Source organism: Narcine bancroftii, chromosome 4 (genome assembly GCF_036971445.1).
Source record: "Narcine bancroftii isolate sNarBan1 chromosome 4, sNarBan1.hap1, whole genome shotgun sequence".
Lineage (NCBI taxonomy): Eukaryota > Metazoa > Chordata > Chondrichthyes > Torpediniformes > Narcinidae > Narcine > Narcine bancroftii.
In genome coordinates this window covers 8145079-8161242 of record NC_091472.1, presented here as the reverse complement: position 1 = coordinate 8161242, position 16164 = coordinate 8145079, and the positions used below count along the sequence as shown (strand labels likewise).

General features: G+C 42.4%; 1 protein-coding gene across 1 annotated transcript in view; it reads left to right on the top strand.

Moving 5' to 3' along the window:
* Positions 1-16164, top strand: part of vta1 (vesicle (multivesicular body) trafficking 1) — a 174908-nt gene that overhangs the window by 16482 nt on the left and 142262 nt on the right. The window contains exons 5-6 of the mRNA XM_069936110.1: positions 8311-8415; positions 14659-14734. Coding sequence (XP_069792211.1) covers positions 8311-8415; positions 14659-14734 — 181 coding nt within the window. The remainder of the gene's footprint in view (positions 1-8310; positions 8416-14658; positions 14735-16164) is intronic.

The following is a 16164-nucleotide window of genomic DNA, read 5'->3' as shown; positions in this document are numbered from 1 at the left end:
AACGAACACCCGAGGGATTGGCAAGTATGAAACAATATAGAGAATGGACAATTAAAGGGATACGGGAGGCTGTGCCAAAGGGTCACAATTTTACCAAGGCATTTGGGAACCACCAGGGGAAAGACGAGTCCCCTACTGATTTTTTGGAGAGGGTGAGAAAGAATGTCCAACAGTATGCTGGTGTGGACCCTAGTACACCAATGGGTGAACAGCTTATTCGAATTGAATTTGTTTCCAAATCATGGCAAGACATTAGAAAGAAACTAGAAAAGGAGGAGGACTGGAGTGAAAAACCCCTAAGTGAACTGTTAAAAAAGGCACAAAAAGTATATGTGCAGAGAGAAGAAGAAGATCAAAAGAAGGCGACAAAGGTTATGGTACAGACTATCCGACAGATGAATGCTGAATCCAGAGGGGAAAGAAAACAAAACCTTCCTCTAAACAATCCAAAATATCCAAGAGAGGGAAGACCCCGGAGGTTCGTTAAGTGCTATTACTGCAATGAGGAAGGACACTTTAAGAGGGAATGCCCCTGATACAAGAGGGAATTGCGTGCCCTCGAACTTATGGAAGAAGATTAGGGGTGTCAGGGGTTCCAAATGTTAGGGACCAAATATAAGAGGGAACCCCTGGTAAAACTAAAAATTGGTCCCAAGGGAGAAGAGGTGGTGTTTATGGTGGACACAGGAGCGGAACGAAGTAGTGTAATAACTGTGCCAATCGGAACTGAGCCTATAAAAAGTAATATGACAATTTCTGGGATAGAAGGGGCTCCCAGAATGGTATCAATAATTCCCCAAGTAACAGTGAAACTGGAAGAAAGAGAAGGGGTACAAGACCTCTTGTTATTACCTTCGGCTGGATTTAACCTCCTAGGAAGGGACTTACAGGCTCTCCTAGGTTTGGGTGCTCTCCCTGTGGACGGAGAAGTGCGAGTCCACCTCTGCGCTTTAAAGGAAGAGGATGAACGGCAGATTGACGAGAGAGTCTGGTATAAGGAGGGAAATCGAGGAGGTCTGGACATCCCACCTTTACATGTCACATTAATACCAGGTCATCAGCCGGTAAGGAAACGTCAGTATCCTATTTCTTTGGAAGGGAGAAAAGGGCTACAGCCGGTAATTGAGACTTTAATACGAGACGGACTATTAGAAGAATGCATGTCACCTTATAACACCCCTATACTCCCAGTAAAAAAGTCAGATGGATCCTATCGCCTAGTTCAGGATCTAAGAAGTTTGAATGCTATTGTTCAGACCCGCCACCCAGTGGTGCCTAATCCCTATACTATTATGAGTCGGATTCCCCCAGACCATGAGTGGTTTAGTGTTATCGACTTGAAGGATGCCTTCTGGACGTGTCCATTAGAAGAGGAAAGTAGAGATATGTTTGCGTTTGAATGGGAAAATCCATGGACAGGTAGACGGAGACAGTTTCGGTGGACTGTATTGCCCCAAGGGTTCACTGAAGCTCCAAACCTGTTTGGACAAATGCTAGAACAAATCCTGATGGACTATCCACAATCTGATGATTCCCAACTAATGCAGTATGTGGATGATTTACTATTATCAGGACCCAAGGAACAAGAAATGAGGGGAGAGACCATTAGACTCTTGAATTATCTGGGGAAAAAGGGTCTACGGGTGTCCAGAAACAAGTTACAGTTTGTTGAGAAAACTGTGATATATCTGGGACACCAGATAAGTAAAGGACAGAAACGGATTACCCCTGAACGAATTGCGGGAATCACTAGAATGCCTTTACCCCGTAATAAGAAGGAAAAAAGACAATTCCTGGGACTCTTAGGATACTGTAGGTTATGGATAGAGGACTACTCAGCTTTGGTGAAGTTTATGTATGATAAACTGACAAATGAAAATGACTATCCATTGAAATGGACCCAGGAGGAGGAGGGATGGTTCGAGGACTTGAAACATCGCCTAACACGAGCCCCAGTGCTCACTCTGCCCTCTTTAAAACAGCCCTTCCAGCTATTTGTCACTCATAACCAAGGAACAGCTGTGGGAGTTTTAACACAGGAAAAAGGCGGTCAGCGACACCCAGTGGCTTTCCTTTCCAAAATGATGGACCCAGTGTCTCGCGGATGGCCGACGTGTATCCAGGGAGTAGCGGCTGCTGCTCTGTTGGTAGAGGAAGCACGTAAACTTACTTTTGGAGGAAAGATGACTGTGTACACCTCCCATTCTGTGAGTATTTTATTAACACAAACTGCCCATCGATGGCTGACTGATTCTCGCATATTAAAGTATGAAACCATTTTAATGGTTGGAGAAGATTTACAGTTTGCAAAAATTAATAGCTGCAACCCAGCTCAGTTTTTATACGGCAGTGAAACAGAGAAAGAGGTGGAGCATGACTGTGTCGAGTTGACAGATCTTCAGACCAAGACCCGAGAAGACCTTTGCGATACTCCGCTGGGAGAAGGATATGAATTCTACATTGACGGCTCCGCCAGATGTGTTGACGGAATGAGAAGAAATGGGTATGCTATAATAGAAGGAAATACTTGGAAAGTAGTAGAATCCACTAGACTACCCGGAAGCTGGTCAGCACAATCCTGTGAACTATATGCCTTGCAGAGAGCCCTCAGAATACTGGCAAAGAAAATTGGAACGATTTACACAGATTCCAAATACGCATACGGGGTAGTGCATACCTTTGGTAAGATCTGGAAGGAGCGTGGTCTAATTACATCAAGAGGAAAGGAATTGGCACACGAACAGATGATTACTCTGACTCTAGAAGCCTTAACATTACCCCAAGAAATAGCAGTGGTCTACATACCAAGTCATCAAAGGGGAGATAACCCGACAGCAATTGGAAACAGACTGGCTGATGAAGAAGCCAAAAGAGCAGCCATGCAACAAGAAGTCCGTTTGCTGACTTTAATCCCAATAAGGCAAGGCATAAAGACAGCTCCCATTTTCACTGCTAAGGAAGAAAAGAACATGGATCAGCTGGGCGCAAGCCAGTTACCTGATGGAACATGGAAAACACCAGATGGAAGAATTGTTCTAAATAAAGAAATAACTCGCAATATTTTAAAACACCTGCATCAACAGAGCCACTGGGGCACCCAAGCCTTATGTGACACAGTGCTTCGAGAATATGTGTGTAAAAGAATCTACACCTTGGCCCAACAAGAGGTGCAAAATTGTTACCTATGCACAAAAATTAATAAGAAGATAATGAGGACAGGGACCATGGGAGGTCAACCATTAGCCATACGCCCTTTTCAACGTATCCAGATCGACTTCACAGAGTTACCTCAAGTTCAAAGATGGAAATATCTGTTGGTGATAATAGATCACTTTACCCGATGGGTAGAAGCCTTCCCAACAATAAATACTACAGCCTCTACAGTAGCTCGCCTCCTCCTAGAGCAGATAATCCCCAGATATGGTATAATGGATTCTATAGACTCAGACAGGGGTCCACATTTTTCTTCAAAAATCCAGCAATTGATTTGTAATGCATTACAGGTCTCTTGGAAATTACATACCCCTTGGCATCCACAAAGCTCAGGGAAGGTTGAACGTATGAATGGAACACTAAAAATCCAATTGACAAAGTTAATGGTGGAAACTAAAATGCCTTGGATAAAGTGTCTGCCCCTGGCCTTATTGAGAATTCGTACTGCCCCACGAAAAGATGTAGGGCTGTCCCCTTATGAAATGATGTTTGGGCTTCCCTTCTGGAGTACAGTTGAGGGGTGTCCCACCTTGGGGGAAGGGGATATATTTGTTAGGAACTATTTACAGGCACTGTCACGCTCTCTTACAGATTTACGAAAGAGAGGACTATTGGCACAAACACCGCCTCTAGACTTTTCTTTACACAAAGTGGAACCAGGAGACTGGATTCTCATCAAGACCTGGAAAGTTATTTCTTATAGATGGTGTTTATAAATATCTAAATAAGCAGGGATTGATCAGGAGTACCCAGCATGGGTTTGTGAAGGGGAAATAGTGTTTGACGAACCTTGTTGAGTTTTTCGAAGAAGTAACAAGAAAGGTGGATGAAGGTAGGGCAGTTGATGTTGTCTATCTGGATTTTAGCAAAGCTTTTGATAAGGTTCCACATGAAAGATTAGTAAGGAAGGTTCAGTCACTAGGGATTAATAGAGAAATAGTAAGATGGGTTCAGAGATGGCTGGAGGAGAGACAGCAGAGGGTCATGGTGGACAACTGTCTGTCAGGATGGAAGCCTGTGACAAGCGGAGTGCCTCAAGGATCAGTGTTAGGTCCCCTGTTGTTCATAATTTATATTAATGATTTGGATGATGGGGTGGTTAACTGGGTAAATAAATACGCAGACGATACGAAAATAGGGGGAGTGGTGGATAGCGAGGAAGGTTTTCAGGGATTACAGAGGAATTTGGTTTGTCTGGAGAGTTGGGCTGAAAGATGGCAGATGGAATTTAATGTAGAGAAGGGCAAGGAGCTTCATTTTGGTAAAAATAATCAAAATAGGACATATGTAGTAAAGGGGAGGACATTGGGGAATGCACAAGGACAAAGAGATCTTGGAGTTATGGTGCAGCTTTCCTTGAAGGTGGATTCCCATGTTGACGGGGTGGTTAAGAAGGCATTTGGTATGTTAGCCTTCATAAATCATAGCATAGAGTATAGGAGCTGGGAAGTGATACTGCGAATGTTTAAGGCGTTGGTGAGGCCAGGTTTGGAGTATTGTGTTCAGTTCTGGTCTCCAAATTATAGGAAGGATATAGAAAAGGTGGAGAGGGTGCAGAGAAGATTTACCAGGATGTTGCCTGGCTTAAAATATTTAAGAGTACAGAGAAAGATTGAAGGGGTTAGGACTTTATTCATTGGAACGTAGATGGTTGAGAGGGGATTAAAATTATGAAGGGAATCGATAGACTAGATGCAAGTAGACTCTTCCCCCTGAGAGCAGGGGAGGTTGAAACAAGAGGACACAAGTTGAGGGTAAGGGGGCAAAATTTTTGGAGAAACTTTAGAGGATGCTTCTTCACTCAGAGAGTGGTGGCTGAATGGAGTAATCGTTGAGGCAGAGTCAATTCTTTCATTTAAGAGGAGGCTGGAATTATACATGGATAAGAGGGGGTTGGAGGGATATGGGCAGACAATAGGAGGGGGGATCTAGCGGAGTTGTTTTGAGTGAACCGGCGTGGACTTGAAGGGCCGAGATGGCCTGTTTTCGTGTTATATGGTTATATTACAAATAGGAAAAAATCAAAAACTTTTTTTGTTGGAAAGATCATCTAGACAAGCACGTCCATTATCTTTTTTATTTGCATTCGCTAATAGGACGTTTAGCTGAAATGATTAAAACTGATAATGAGAATGAGGATTTTAAGATACATGATAAAAAGCATAAAATTAGTCTTTTTGCAGATGATGTAATAATATATCTTACAAACTCTGAAAGTTCATTACAAAAGGTAAATAACCTGTTGGTGGAGTATGGGTTAGTATCAGGTTACAGAGTAAATATTGATAAAAGTGAAGTGAAGCCCAATGATCGAGACGGACAAGGTTCAAGTTAAGAAAAGGACAACATTTATATGGCAGAATAGTGCAATTAAATATTTAGGAATTAATGTTGATAAGAATTTAACCAATTTATTTAAATTAAATTGCATACCTTTATTGAGGAAAATTAAAGAAGATTTATCAAGATGTAAAGATTTGCCAATTTCTTAAATAGGAAGGATTAATTGTGTGAAGATGAATATCTCTCCTCGAAATCAAGACCTTTTTCAATCTTTATCAATTTTTGTACCAACAATGTTTTTCTCAGGATTTAAACAAAGGTGTATGAAGATTTATTTGGAGGGATAAAATGCCTCAGATGGCCTTGAAAAAAAATAACATGGAAATTTGATCAGGGGGGACTTCGATTGCCTAATTAAAAAAAATTATTATAAAGCGGCTCAACTTAGATTTTTGTCCTCTTGTTATCAGTCCGATGAAAAGATTGCATGGGTGCAAGTTGAAATGAGTAAAATAGGAGAAAGTAACTCTAAACATATTTGATATAAATGGCATGAGGGGTATTAAAAGGAAAATCTGATCTACCAGTTTTTAAGCGTATAAATAAAGTATGGAATGGAGATCATGTAGGAAGAGTAACGAAGAATTATCAGTGGGCTTAAATGAGATTAAATCAAAATCCTTTATTTCCTTTTACAGTTAATAATCATTTTGATGTTTGGTATAATTGTGGAAAAAAAATTAAGGGATTGTTTTTTGAGATCTTTATTTTAAACTTTTCTGATCAATCAAAAGATAAATATAATATGCTACACAATACTATTTTTTCTTCTTTTCTTTTCTTTGGCTTGGCTTCGCGGATGAAGATTTATGGAGGGGGTAAATGTCCACGTCAGCTGCAGGCTCATTTGTGGCTGACAAGTCCGATGCGGGACAGGCAGACACGGTTGCAGCGGTTGCAGGGGAAAATTGGTTAGCTGGGGTTGGGTGTTGGGTTTTTCCTCCTTTGCCTTTTGTCAGTGAGGTGGGCTCTGCGGTCTTCTTCAAAGGAGGTTGCTGCCCGCCAAATTGTGAGGCGCCAAGATGCACGGTTTGAGGCGATATTAGCCCACTGGCGGTGGTCAATGTGGCAGGCACCAAGAGATTTCTTTAGGCAGTCCTTGTACCTTTTCTTTGGTGCACCTCTGTCACGGTGGCCAGTGGAGAGCTCGCCATATAACACGATCTTGGGAAGGCGATGGTCCTCCATTCTGGAGATGTGACCCACCCAGCGCAAATTGCCAGAACAAAGTCCATTTGAATATCTAATAACGGATATGTTTATTGAAAGATTTATTATGTACTAATATGTATATCAAATTACAAGAGGCTATTCAGGAAAAGGATTTATTTAAATCTAAATCCAGATGGGAAAAAGATTTAGGTCTACAGATTCAAGACAAAGTCTAAATCAATTAATGTAACATATCAAATGGTACAATTTAATTTTTTTGCATCCATTCTAGTCCATACAAATTGCACGCACTTCATTCGAATTGTTCTGATCAGTGTTTTCGATGTAATAAAGAAGTAGGATATTTCCTGCATGCAGCCTGGCAATGTGAAAAGGTAGATAAGTTTGGGAAGGATATAAGGATTTTATTAGGACGAGTTTTGAAGACACAAATTTTGAAGGATCCCAGAGTATTTTTAATGGGAGATATTTCCCAATTGAAGTTATTTATCAAAAGAAGTTTTTAAGTATATAGCAATAGCAAAGAAATCGATTGCTGTAACATGGAATTATGGTGATATTGTGGGGTTGACTAGATGGCGAATGGAATTATTGACTTACATATCATTTGAGTGAATAACATACAATTACGAAATCAACCAGAAAAATTTGAAAAGCCTACCTGGATTTTATTGCTATGACTTTACCTGCAGCGTCCACCATGCCCCCATCCAACCCGCCCTAATTAGTTATGGTTTAAGACTGTTAAGTAAATTGCAATTAATTAATTAAAAGATATAGGTTGATTAGACAGGCTTTTTCTTTTTGTTTTTTTCTACTTTTTTGGGGAGGGAGGGGTAGGTAGGGGGAGAAAATATATACAAATTGTGTTATTTTTGTGTTGTAATTTTATCATTTTTATTTTATGCATAAATACTGTGTATGTTTTGACCCAAATGAAAAATAAAATTTTCAACAAAAAAAAACTTCAAATTCCTGGGTGTCAACATCTCTGAGGATCTGTCCTGGAGTTCCATGTTGATGCATAAATTATAAATTATGAGATGTTTGAAGAGATTTGGTATGCCACCGAAGACTCTTGAAAACTTCTACTGATGTACTGTGGAAAGCATACTGGCTGGTTGCATCTCTGTCTGGTATGGAGGCGCCACCTCTCAGGACAAGAATTAACTCCAGGGGGCTGTTAACTTGGCCTGCAACATCATAGGCACCAGACTTCACTCCATCAAGGACATCTACATGAGGCAGTACCTTAAAAAAAGCAGCTTCTATCATTAAAGACATCCGCCATCCAAATCATGCCCTCTTCACTCTGCTACCATTGGGGGAAAATGGTACAGGAGCCTAAAGACGAGCACTTAGCAGCACAAGGACAGCTTCTTCCCCACTGCCATCAGATTCCTCAATAATCAACGAACCAAAGACACGGCCTTACTTTTTGTGCACGATATTTTTATAATTTCATATTATTGTTGTAAGATGGTCCATAATATGAATGTTTGCACGATGACGCTGCCACAAAACAGCAAACGTTGTGACTTGTTCACGACAATAAATTCTGATTCTGTTCTCACTCCTCAGCCCCTTGAAACGATGCCCCCTCATGCTAGAGCAGATGGCTGTGATGGGGCAGAATGGACGTTTCTCCAAACTGAAGGACACAGAATTAATGTCCACAATCTCCAAGTAAGGGATGAATGAACTTTTGGAACCCAGAGATATGGACGTTCAGTCACTTAAAGCAAGATCAATATATTTCTAGACACTAATATGGGGATACTACAGGGAAATCAAGATTCTTTCAAGAATTCAAGAACACTTGCATGTGGTAGATCACCCATGATCTTGTGGAATGGTGGAGCAGGGTTGGAATATTTTAAGACAGTGATTTCACAAGATCGAAAATAAAACTTTGAATTTCAAGACTTGTTTGTAACAATAAAGTCTAATTCTGACTATTAAACATTGCGAACTCCATCACTGAGATCAGTTAATATCAACACCATTTATCACTCTCAGCTCTCCCACTGACACCTTGACGTGCAAAACAATTGAATTCAAAGTGAAAAATGAATTTGGAGTGGGAGTAGCCAAGTCAGCCAGTCAAGCCTGCTCCACCACTCAGCAAGGTCATGGTGGATCTCAATTCCACATTCTTCCTGATGCACAGTACCCTCTCACCTCCTTAACAAAAATGTCGGAGTGAATATTCTGCTTCTATTGGTGTGGCATCTTATTGTCTTTCCAGGAAGGCCTTGTATTGATTTCCACACATCACTGTCAAATTATTTTGAACAAGGCAGGGCCCAGTAATTGATGATTGATCGAATAGTTTGTTTTGGTGGGAAGTTTGTAAAACAAAAGGCATTTCCCGTTGGTTTTAAAGTAAAAGTTGTGTAATCTTGGTCAATAGACCATAAGACCCAACCACACAGGAGAAGAAATAGGCCATTCAGCCCATTGAATTTGCCCTACCATTCAATCATGAGCTGATCCACTTTCCTACTCAGCCCCACTGCTCGGCCTTCTCACTATAACCCCTGAAGCCCTGGCTAATCAATAGCCCCTTTTCCACTGGTATTTGTCCCAGGAATTAACGGGAAATTAACTGAGTCAGTGTCGATTGGAAAAGGAAAACAATCAGCACGCTGGCGTAAAATCACGCCGGGGATTGATGGCCTCAACCCCTACTCTTAAAATAGCGTCAGCAGACGCTGGCGTGCAGATTAAACCAGTGGGAAAAAGGACAGCTGAAAGTCACTTGTTTCCAGTAGAAGGTAGACTCTCCAATCCCATGGGGATGAGTTGTGTTCAGTGAAAAAGAAGTCAGTGTCCCAGTTAAAGGTGGCCCAGTGGAAACAGCAAAATGGCTTCCTATCCCAGGATTCTGCACAGCCAATTGACAGGATGCCAGTGGAAAAAGGCCTATTCTCTGCCTGAAATATACGCAGTGACTTCTCCTCAACCAGCTGTAGAAACACATTCCACAGATTTACCACCCTCTGGCTGAAGAAATTCAACTACTGACTGGAGTGGGATAGACTGTAAAGGAATTAAACCAAGATGCAAAATTACATCATGTCTGAAATAATTTTGTTAATGAAAGCAATATAGATCTCTCTCTGACAACATGAAGCAAGATTAAGCATAGATAGGATGGACAGCCAGTGCCTTTTCCCAGGGTAACATTAGCAAATACCAGAGGACATCTATACAAGGTGAGAGGAGGAAAATTTAGGGGAGACATAGGGGTAAAAAAAAAATTTCTTCCCAGGATGGTGGTGGAGGCTGATATAATGGGATCATTTGAAAGACTCTTAGACACATGGTTGAAAGAAAAATAGAGGGTAATGGGTGTGAGGTAGGGAAGGTTTAGTTTGTTGAGGTTCATGTAGGACAGAACAACATTGTGGGCCGAAGAACCTGAACTGCACTGTGATATCCTATGAAACGTATGAGATCCCAAAAGGTCTTGGCAAGTGCTCTCAAAGTAAAGGTTTGCCTATTTAAGCAGAGATCTGGTGGAAAGCTTTCTCTTGAGAGTTGAAAGCCTTTAGAACTCTCTTCCTCAAAGATCAATAGGAGCAGAATATTCACTCAAACAGGTGAGCGAGTACGGTGAGTAGGGGAGAATCTGGAATTGAGATTGCATTTAGATCAGCTGTGACATTCAAGATTTCTCTATTGTCATGTTATATTATTCAAAATTGCCTTCTGCCTGCAGTAAAGCAGGCAATGAATTGCTAATGGTGTCGCCCCTTACAGTAAGAGAGAAAAGAGAAGCAAACGTCAGTCCTTTCTAAGTCACTGAGTGTCCGTGGATTTGCCTCCAGTCCTCCCGCAACATCTGCACTCGCACAGACACCTGTTCAATCCCTCAGCAACTTCCATTACTACTACACGATCAGGAAGCCATCAGCGGCTGAGGCCCTTCGGGAGCCTCTTCATGCCCTCAGCCCCCTCGTGATTCCCGGCTCCGATACCAGGTTCCCATGAGCCAGTCTCCAGTCGCCCACATCAGTGTGGGACCCCCAATTGCTGATCCCTTGCTGAATGGTGAAGTAGGACCGACTGGCGGACTTGGCTACTCCCATCCCAAATCCCTATTTCACTCCTAATACAATTATTTTGCACGTCAAGGTGTCAGTGGGAGAGGTGAGAATGATCACTGCTATTGATAGACTGATATCAATGATGGAGTTTGCAATGTTTAATCGTAACATTACTCTTGTCATTCTTACTAGATGACCAATGGATGTTTAAACAAGGTGTCAGTGAAAATCTGGACAATTCTTTTCATCTGAATAACCTCTGGTATCCAGAGGCATTGTTAATATTTGTTTTCCATGTTTTTTTTTAAATCGTATGTTCAATAAATGGGGCAAGTAAATTATCTAACTCTTAGAACAGTGCCACAACCTAGAAAATTAGATTTTGAATATCTTTTGGAACTCTTGGGTTTTTCGGAGCAGTTGAATAAGAGATGGTTAAACTTTTAGTTGATCTTCCGATTCTTCTTCTTTGGCTTGGCTTCGTGGACGAAGATTTATGGAGGGGGTAAAAAGTCCACGTCAGCTGCAGGCTCGTTTGTGGCTGACAAGTCCGATGCGGGACAGGCAGACACGGTTGCAGCGGCTGCAGGGGAAAATTGGTGGGTTGGGTTTGGGTGTTGGGTTTTTCCTCCTTTGCCTTTTGTCAGTGAGGTGGGCTCTGCGGTCTTCTTCAAAGGAGGTTGCTGCCCGCCAAACTGTGAGGCGCCAAGATGCACGGTTTGAGGCGTTATCAGCCCACTGGCGGTGGTCAATGTGGCAGGCACCAAGAGATTTCTTTAGGCAGTCCTTGTATCTTTTATTTGGTGCACCTCTGTCACGGTGGCCAGTGGAGAGCTCGCCATATAACACGATCTTGGGAAGGCGATGGTCCTCCATTCTGGAGACGTGACCCACCCAGCGCAGCTGGATCTTCAGCAGCGTGGACTTGATGCTGTCGACCTCTGCCATCTCGAGTACTTCGACGTTAGGGATGAAAGCGCTCCAATGGATGTTGAGGATGGAGCGGAGACAACGCTGGTGGAAGCGTTCTAGGAGCCGTAGGTGATGCCGGTAGAGGACCCATGATTCGGAGCCTCCACAGAAAACTATCAAGCAATCTTTGGCTGTCTTGAAGCCTGGAGTTTTCTCCTGCCTTGAGAAGAATGTATCTAAGATGCGAAAGAATTGCATCTCATGTATATTAAACACTTGTTGAGGAGAGTAGCCATCTCTGACCTTATGCTCCAGGTTCTCTGGAAAATGTTACTAAACATATTAGTGTGTTCAGACGATCCTTCACCCTCCAGTCTCATTCAAGTCTTGACACAACCATCTCACTTTTTCCTGGATCATCATCAAACCTTGGGGCACATGCCCTTAATTCTGAGCTGCAAGCCACACACTTAAAATTATTTCTATTTTCTGTATTAAAACACCCCTGTCCTGCTTAATATCCTCTTAATATTCTCAGGTGGTGGGGGTGCAGTGTGGTAATATATTTTCCTTTATCCAAGTTGTTCAATCGGTGAACAGTACAGACTTAATGAACAGCATATGTTCTCCCAAACACTTAACTGTTACTTACATCCTACTGCATGATGTTGCAAAAATGGCCATAGGGAGGGTGGAAGCTCGCATGCAGTGCTTTATAGGGTGAGATGAGTGCATTTTACTTAGAGGGACAATCCTCAATAAATTTAGGTCACAGGCCTAAATGTGCCAATGAGAATATAGCAAAAAAATTGTAAATTGACTTGATAATCAAGGAATGAAACACAAAAGCCTGCAAATACTATGAATGTAGTCAAAGCTCAGAAATCCTGGATGAACTCAGTAGGCCTAGCAGTATCCATAGGAGGAAAAGATATATAAATGAAGTTTCCAGCATGAGTCCTTCTTCAAGGCCTGAAATGTTGGTTATATTATCTTTACATCACGTACAAGCTGTGGGACCTGCTGAGTTCCTCCAGCATTCCTTTATTTTCACTTTAATGTAAATCAAAGAATACCCTTTATGATAGCATCAATTTATTTTCAAAAACAGTGCAGATATCTCTGGAAAAATTCTGGTTTTTTTTGTGAGGTTGTGGGATTTCATCATGAGGCATATAGACTGCCTCACTTTAGAAATGCTCGTGCAGCTGCCTCCCAGCTCCATGGGCTCTGACCTCAGATGCTGTCCATGGGCCGTTTGCACGTTCTCCCTGTCACCACGTGGGTCTCCTGCAACATCACAAAGGATCCCCATCGCCCTGCTCGCAATCTCTTTTCACTGCAATCTTTGGATAGAAGGTGCACAAGCCTCAAGTCCGGCAACTCCAGGTTCAAGGACAGTTTTCATTTCCTCTTCATTCTACCCGGATCCGAAACTATCCAAAACCGCCCAAAGATCTTTCTGCACTAATAAGATCTCTTTTTTTCCCTTGTATCAACTGTACATATTTATTCTTTTATACTTCCCTTCTTCTGTCTTGGCATATTATGGTGATTTAATTCTCACCATTGCAGTTGGGGTTTCTTGTGTATCCGTGTGGCTACAGCAGGCAAGAGATGTGGTGCATTTGTTCATGCGAATAAGGCAACAAACACACATAATCCCAATGGCCTGTTGGTAGTTAAATTGCAAAATAACTGCTGGAATCGATCAGTGCCAAATGAATGGAAAGGGATAAGAGAGTGCAAGTCTTCAAGGGAAAGGGGAAGTGCAGTGGGATTGATGGGATCATTCTGGTGAATGAGGGCTCAGTTTTCACATGGAAGAAAAGTTTGGACAGGTACATGATGGGAGGGGTATGGAGTGGGTGCAGGTCAATGGGACGAAGCAGAATAATAGTTCAGCACTGACTAGAAGGGCCGAAGAACCATGTTTTCTGTGAAGTAATGTTCTACAGATCTATGAGCAGAGTGGACTGGATGGGCTGGCTGCTTTCTTTTTGTGTCATAAGTAAATATCTTCTTTCTTTGGCTTGGTTTCGCGGACGAAGATTTATGGAGGGGGTAAAAAGTCCACGTCAGCTGGAGGCTCGTTTGTGGCTGACAAGTCCGATGCGGGACAGGCAGACACGATTGCAGCGGTTGCAAGGGAAAATTGGTTGGTTGGGGTTGGGTGTTGGGTTTTTCCTCCTTTGTCTTTTGTCAGTGAGGTGGGCTCTGCAGTCTTCTTCAAAGGAGGTTGCTGCCCGCCGAACTGTGAGGCGCCAAGATGCACGGTTTGAGGCGATATCAGCCCACTGGCAGTGGTCAATATGGCAGACACCAAGAGATTTCTTTAGGCAGTCCTTCTTTGGTGCACCTCTGTCATGGTGGCCAGTGGAGAGCTCGCCATATAACACGATCTTGGGAAGGCGATGGTCCTCCATTCTGGAGACGTGACCTACCCAGCGCAGTTGGAACTTCAGCAGCGTGTATTCGATGCAAATATAAATGTAGGACTTTAGTAATCTAAGAGCACTTGTATAAAGATTAAAGGGAATGACTGAAAGAGAACCAGCAGGTTAAAAGGTTTAACATTTAATACGCATTGAAAAGGTTGAATTAAACTTAATTACTTCTTGTAATCAAGACCTGTCTTTATACCTATTGTTTGGCACGATTCTAACAGGGAAATAACCTGCATACCTAAATTATTTAGTTGTTAACTTGTTCATTCAAACTTGTTTAAATATACCTCCTTCTCTGCGGCTGCATCTGTTGATCTCAGTAGCGACACTGGTGTTGGCATCGTCCCAAGATCACCTTGAAGAAACTTGGGTAGGTGTTGTATGTATTGAGAGACGGCCATAACACAACAATGAAGGTTTGTACACAGGTGGCTTGTACCTATTGCATGGAGTGTCATTCAAATGTTTAATCTTGCCTGTTCCTGGCACAGTTTGAAATGGTACTTTGTTTTCCACAGAAACATGATCAAATCATTCTACACTGCCAGTCTACTATACGATGTTCTTACTGTGTTTGGGGAGCTCACTGACGAGGCAAGTATGCCGATAATTCATCCAAGATTGCATTGTGCAGCCGAGATCTGAGGCTAAACCTTGTATTTCTATTAATATATTATGAAATGTGGTATACTTAACCAGGAAAGGTGAGATTTAATCCTTAAATCTAGGGAATTATTTATATGTAAAGAATAATTTCAGCATTATTCCACTCATGAAGCATCGCTAATATTCTCAGGACATTCCAAAGAGTTTCACAATCAATAAATCATTTTCAAGCTGTGGTCATTATTGTTAACTAGGCCAGGGGCGGGAAACCTTTTACCATTCGTGGCGGATGATGTGTCATTAATTTAACAGCGAGCCAGAGGAGGTGGCGGTGGCACTGGATGGGTGGGAGAGTGGTGGCAGTGGTACTGCACTGGGTGGGGGGGGGGGGCTGGTGTGACGGCAGCAGTGCTCGATAGGAGGTGGGCAGATAAATTTTGTTCCAGCCCGCAGACTCTGTACAGGCAGGCCTGGTGCACGTGGTAATTTTGCTTGGGGTCCAGGTCGAATATATTTAGATCACAGGGCTGTAGGTCCCCCGCCCATCCACCCCCCCCACCAAACTCAGCAATTTCCTCAGCCAATTTACACAAAGTAAAGGCCCACGACTCCAGAATGACACCACTAAATGATTAATCCCTGTGGTTTTGTTCAGTGATCTTGAAATGTCTTTGTTGGATGGAAAGGGATAACATTGGAAGTAGGTTGTAAGAAGCATGAAGTGGAAACGTTAGAACATGGAATATTACTGCACAGTACAGGCCCTTCACCCCACGATGTTATACTGACTGATATAAACCTACTCAACAAACTAAACCTTCCCTCTCTCAAACCCACAACTTTTATTTCTTGCATCCATACTCCTATCTGTCTTTTAAATGTCTCTAGAGTAACAGTTTCCACCACTACCCCTGGCAACGCAATCCAGCCACCCAATGTTCTCCCCTAAACTTTCCTCCCCTCACCTTTTACAGATCTCCTCTGGTGTTTGCTTCTTTCGCCCTGGCGAAAAGGTGCTGGTGGTCCATGCTATCTATGCCTCTCATAATCTTATAGACGTCTAATAAGTTGCCTCTCATTCTTCTCTCCAAAGAGAAAAGCTCTTGCTCTGCTAACCTTGGCTTATAAGACATGTTCTCCAATCCAAGCCTCATCCTGGTCAATCTTCTCTGTACTGTTTCCATATCCTTCCTGCAGTGAGGTGACCAGAATTGAACACAATTCTCCAAGTATGGTCTAACCAGCATTTTTTTAGAGCTCCAACTTTACCTCCAGACTCTTGAACTCAATCCCCCGAATAATAAATGCAAACATACCATCAGTCTTCTTAACTACGCTATCAACCTGCGTGGCACCTTGAAGCTCTATGGATTTGGACCTCTAGGTCCCTCTGTTCTTCCACGCTATCAAGAATCCTG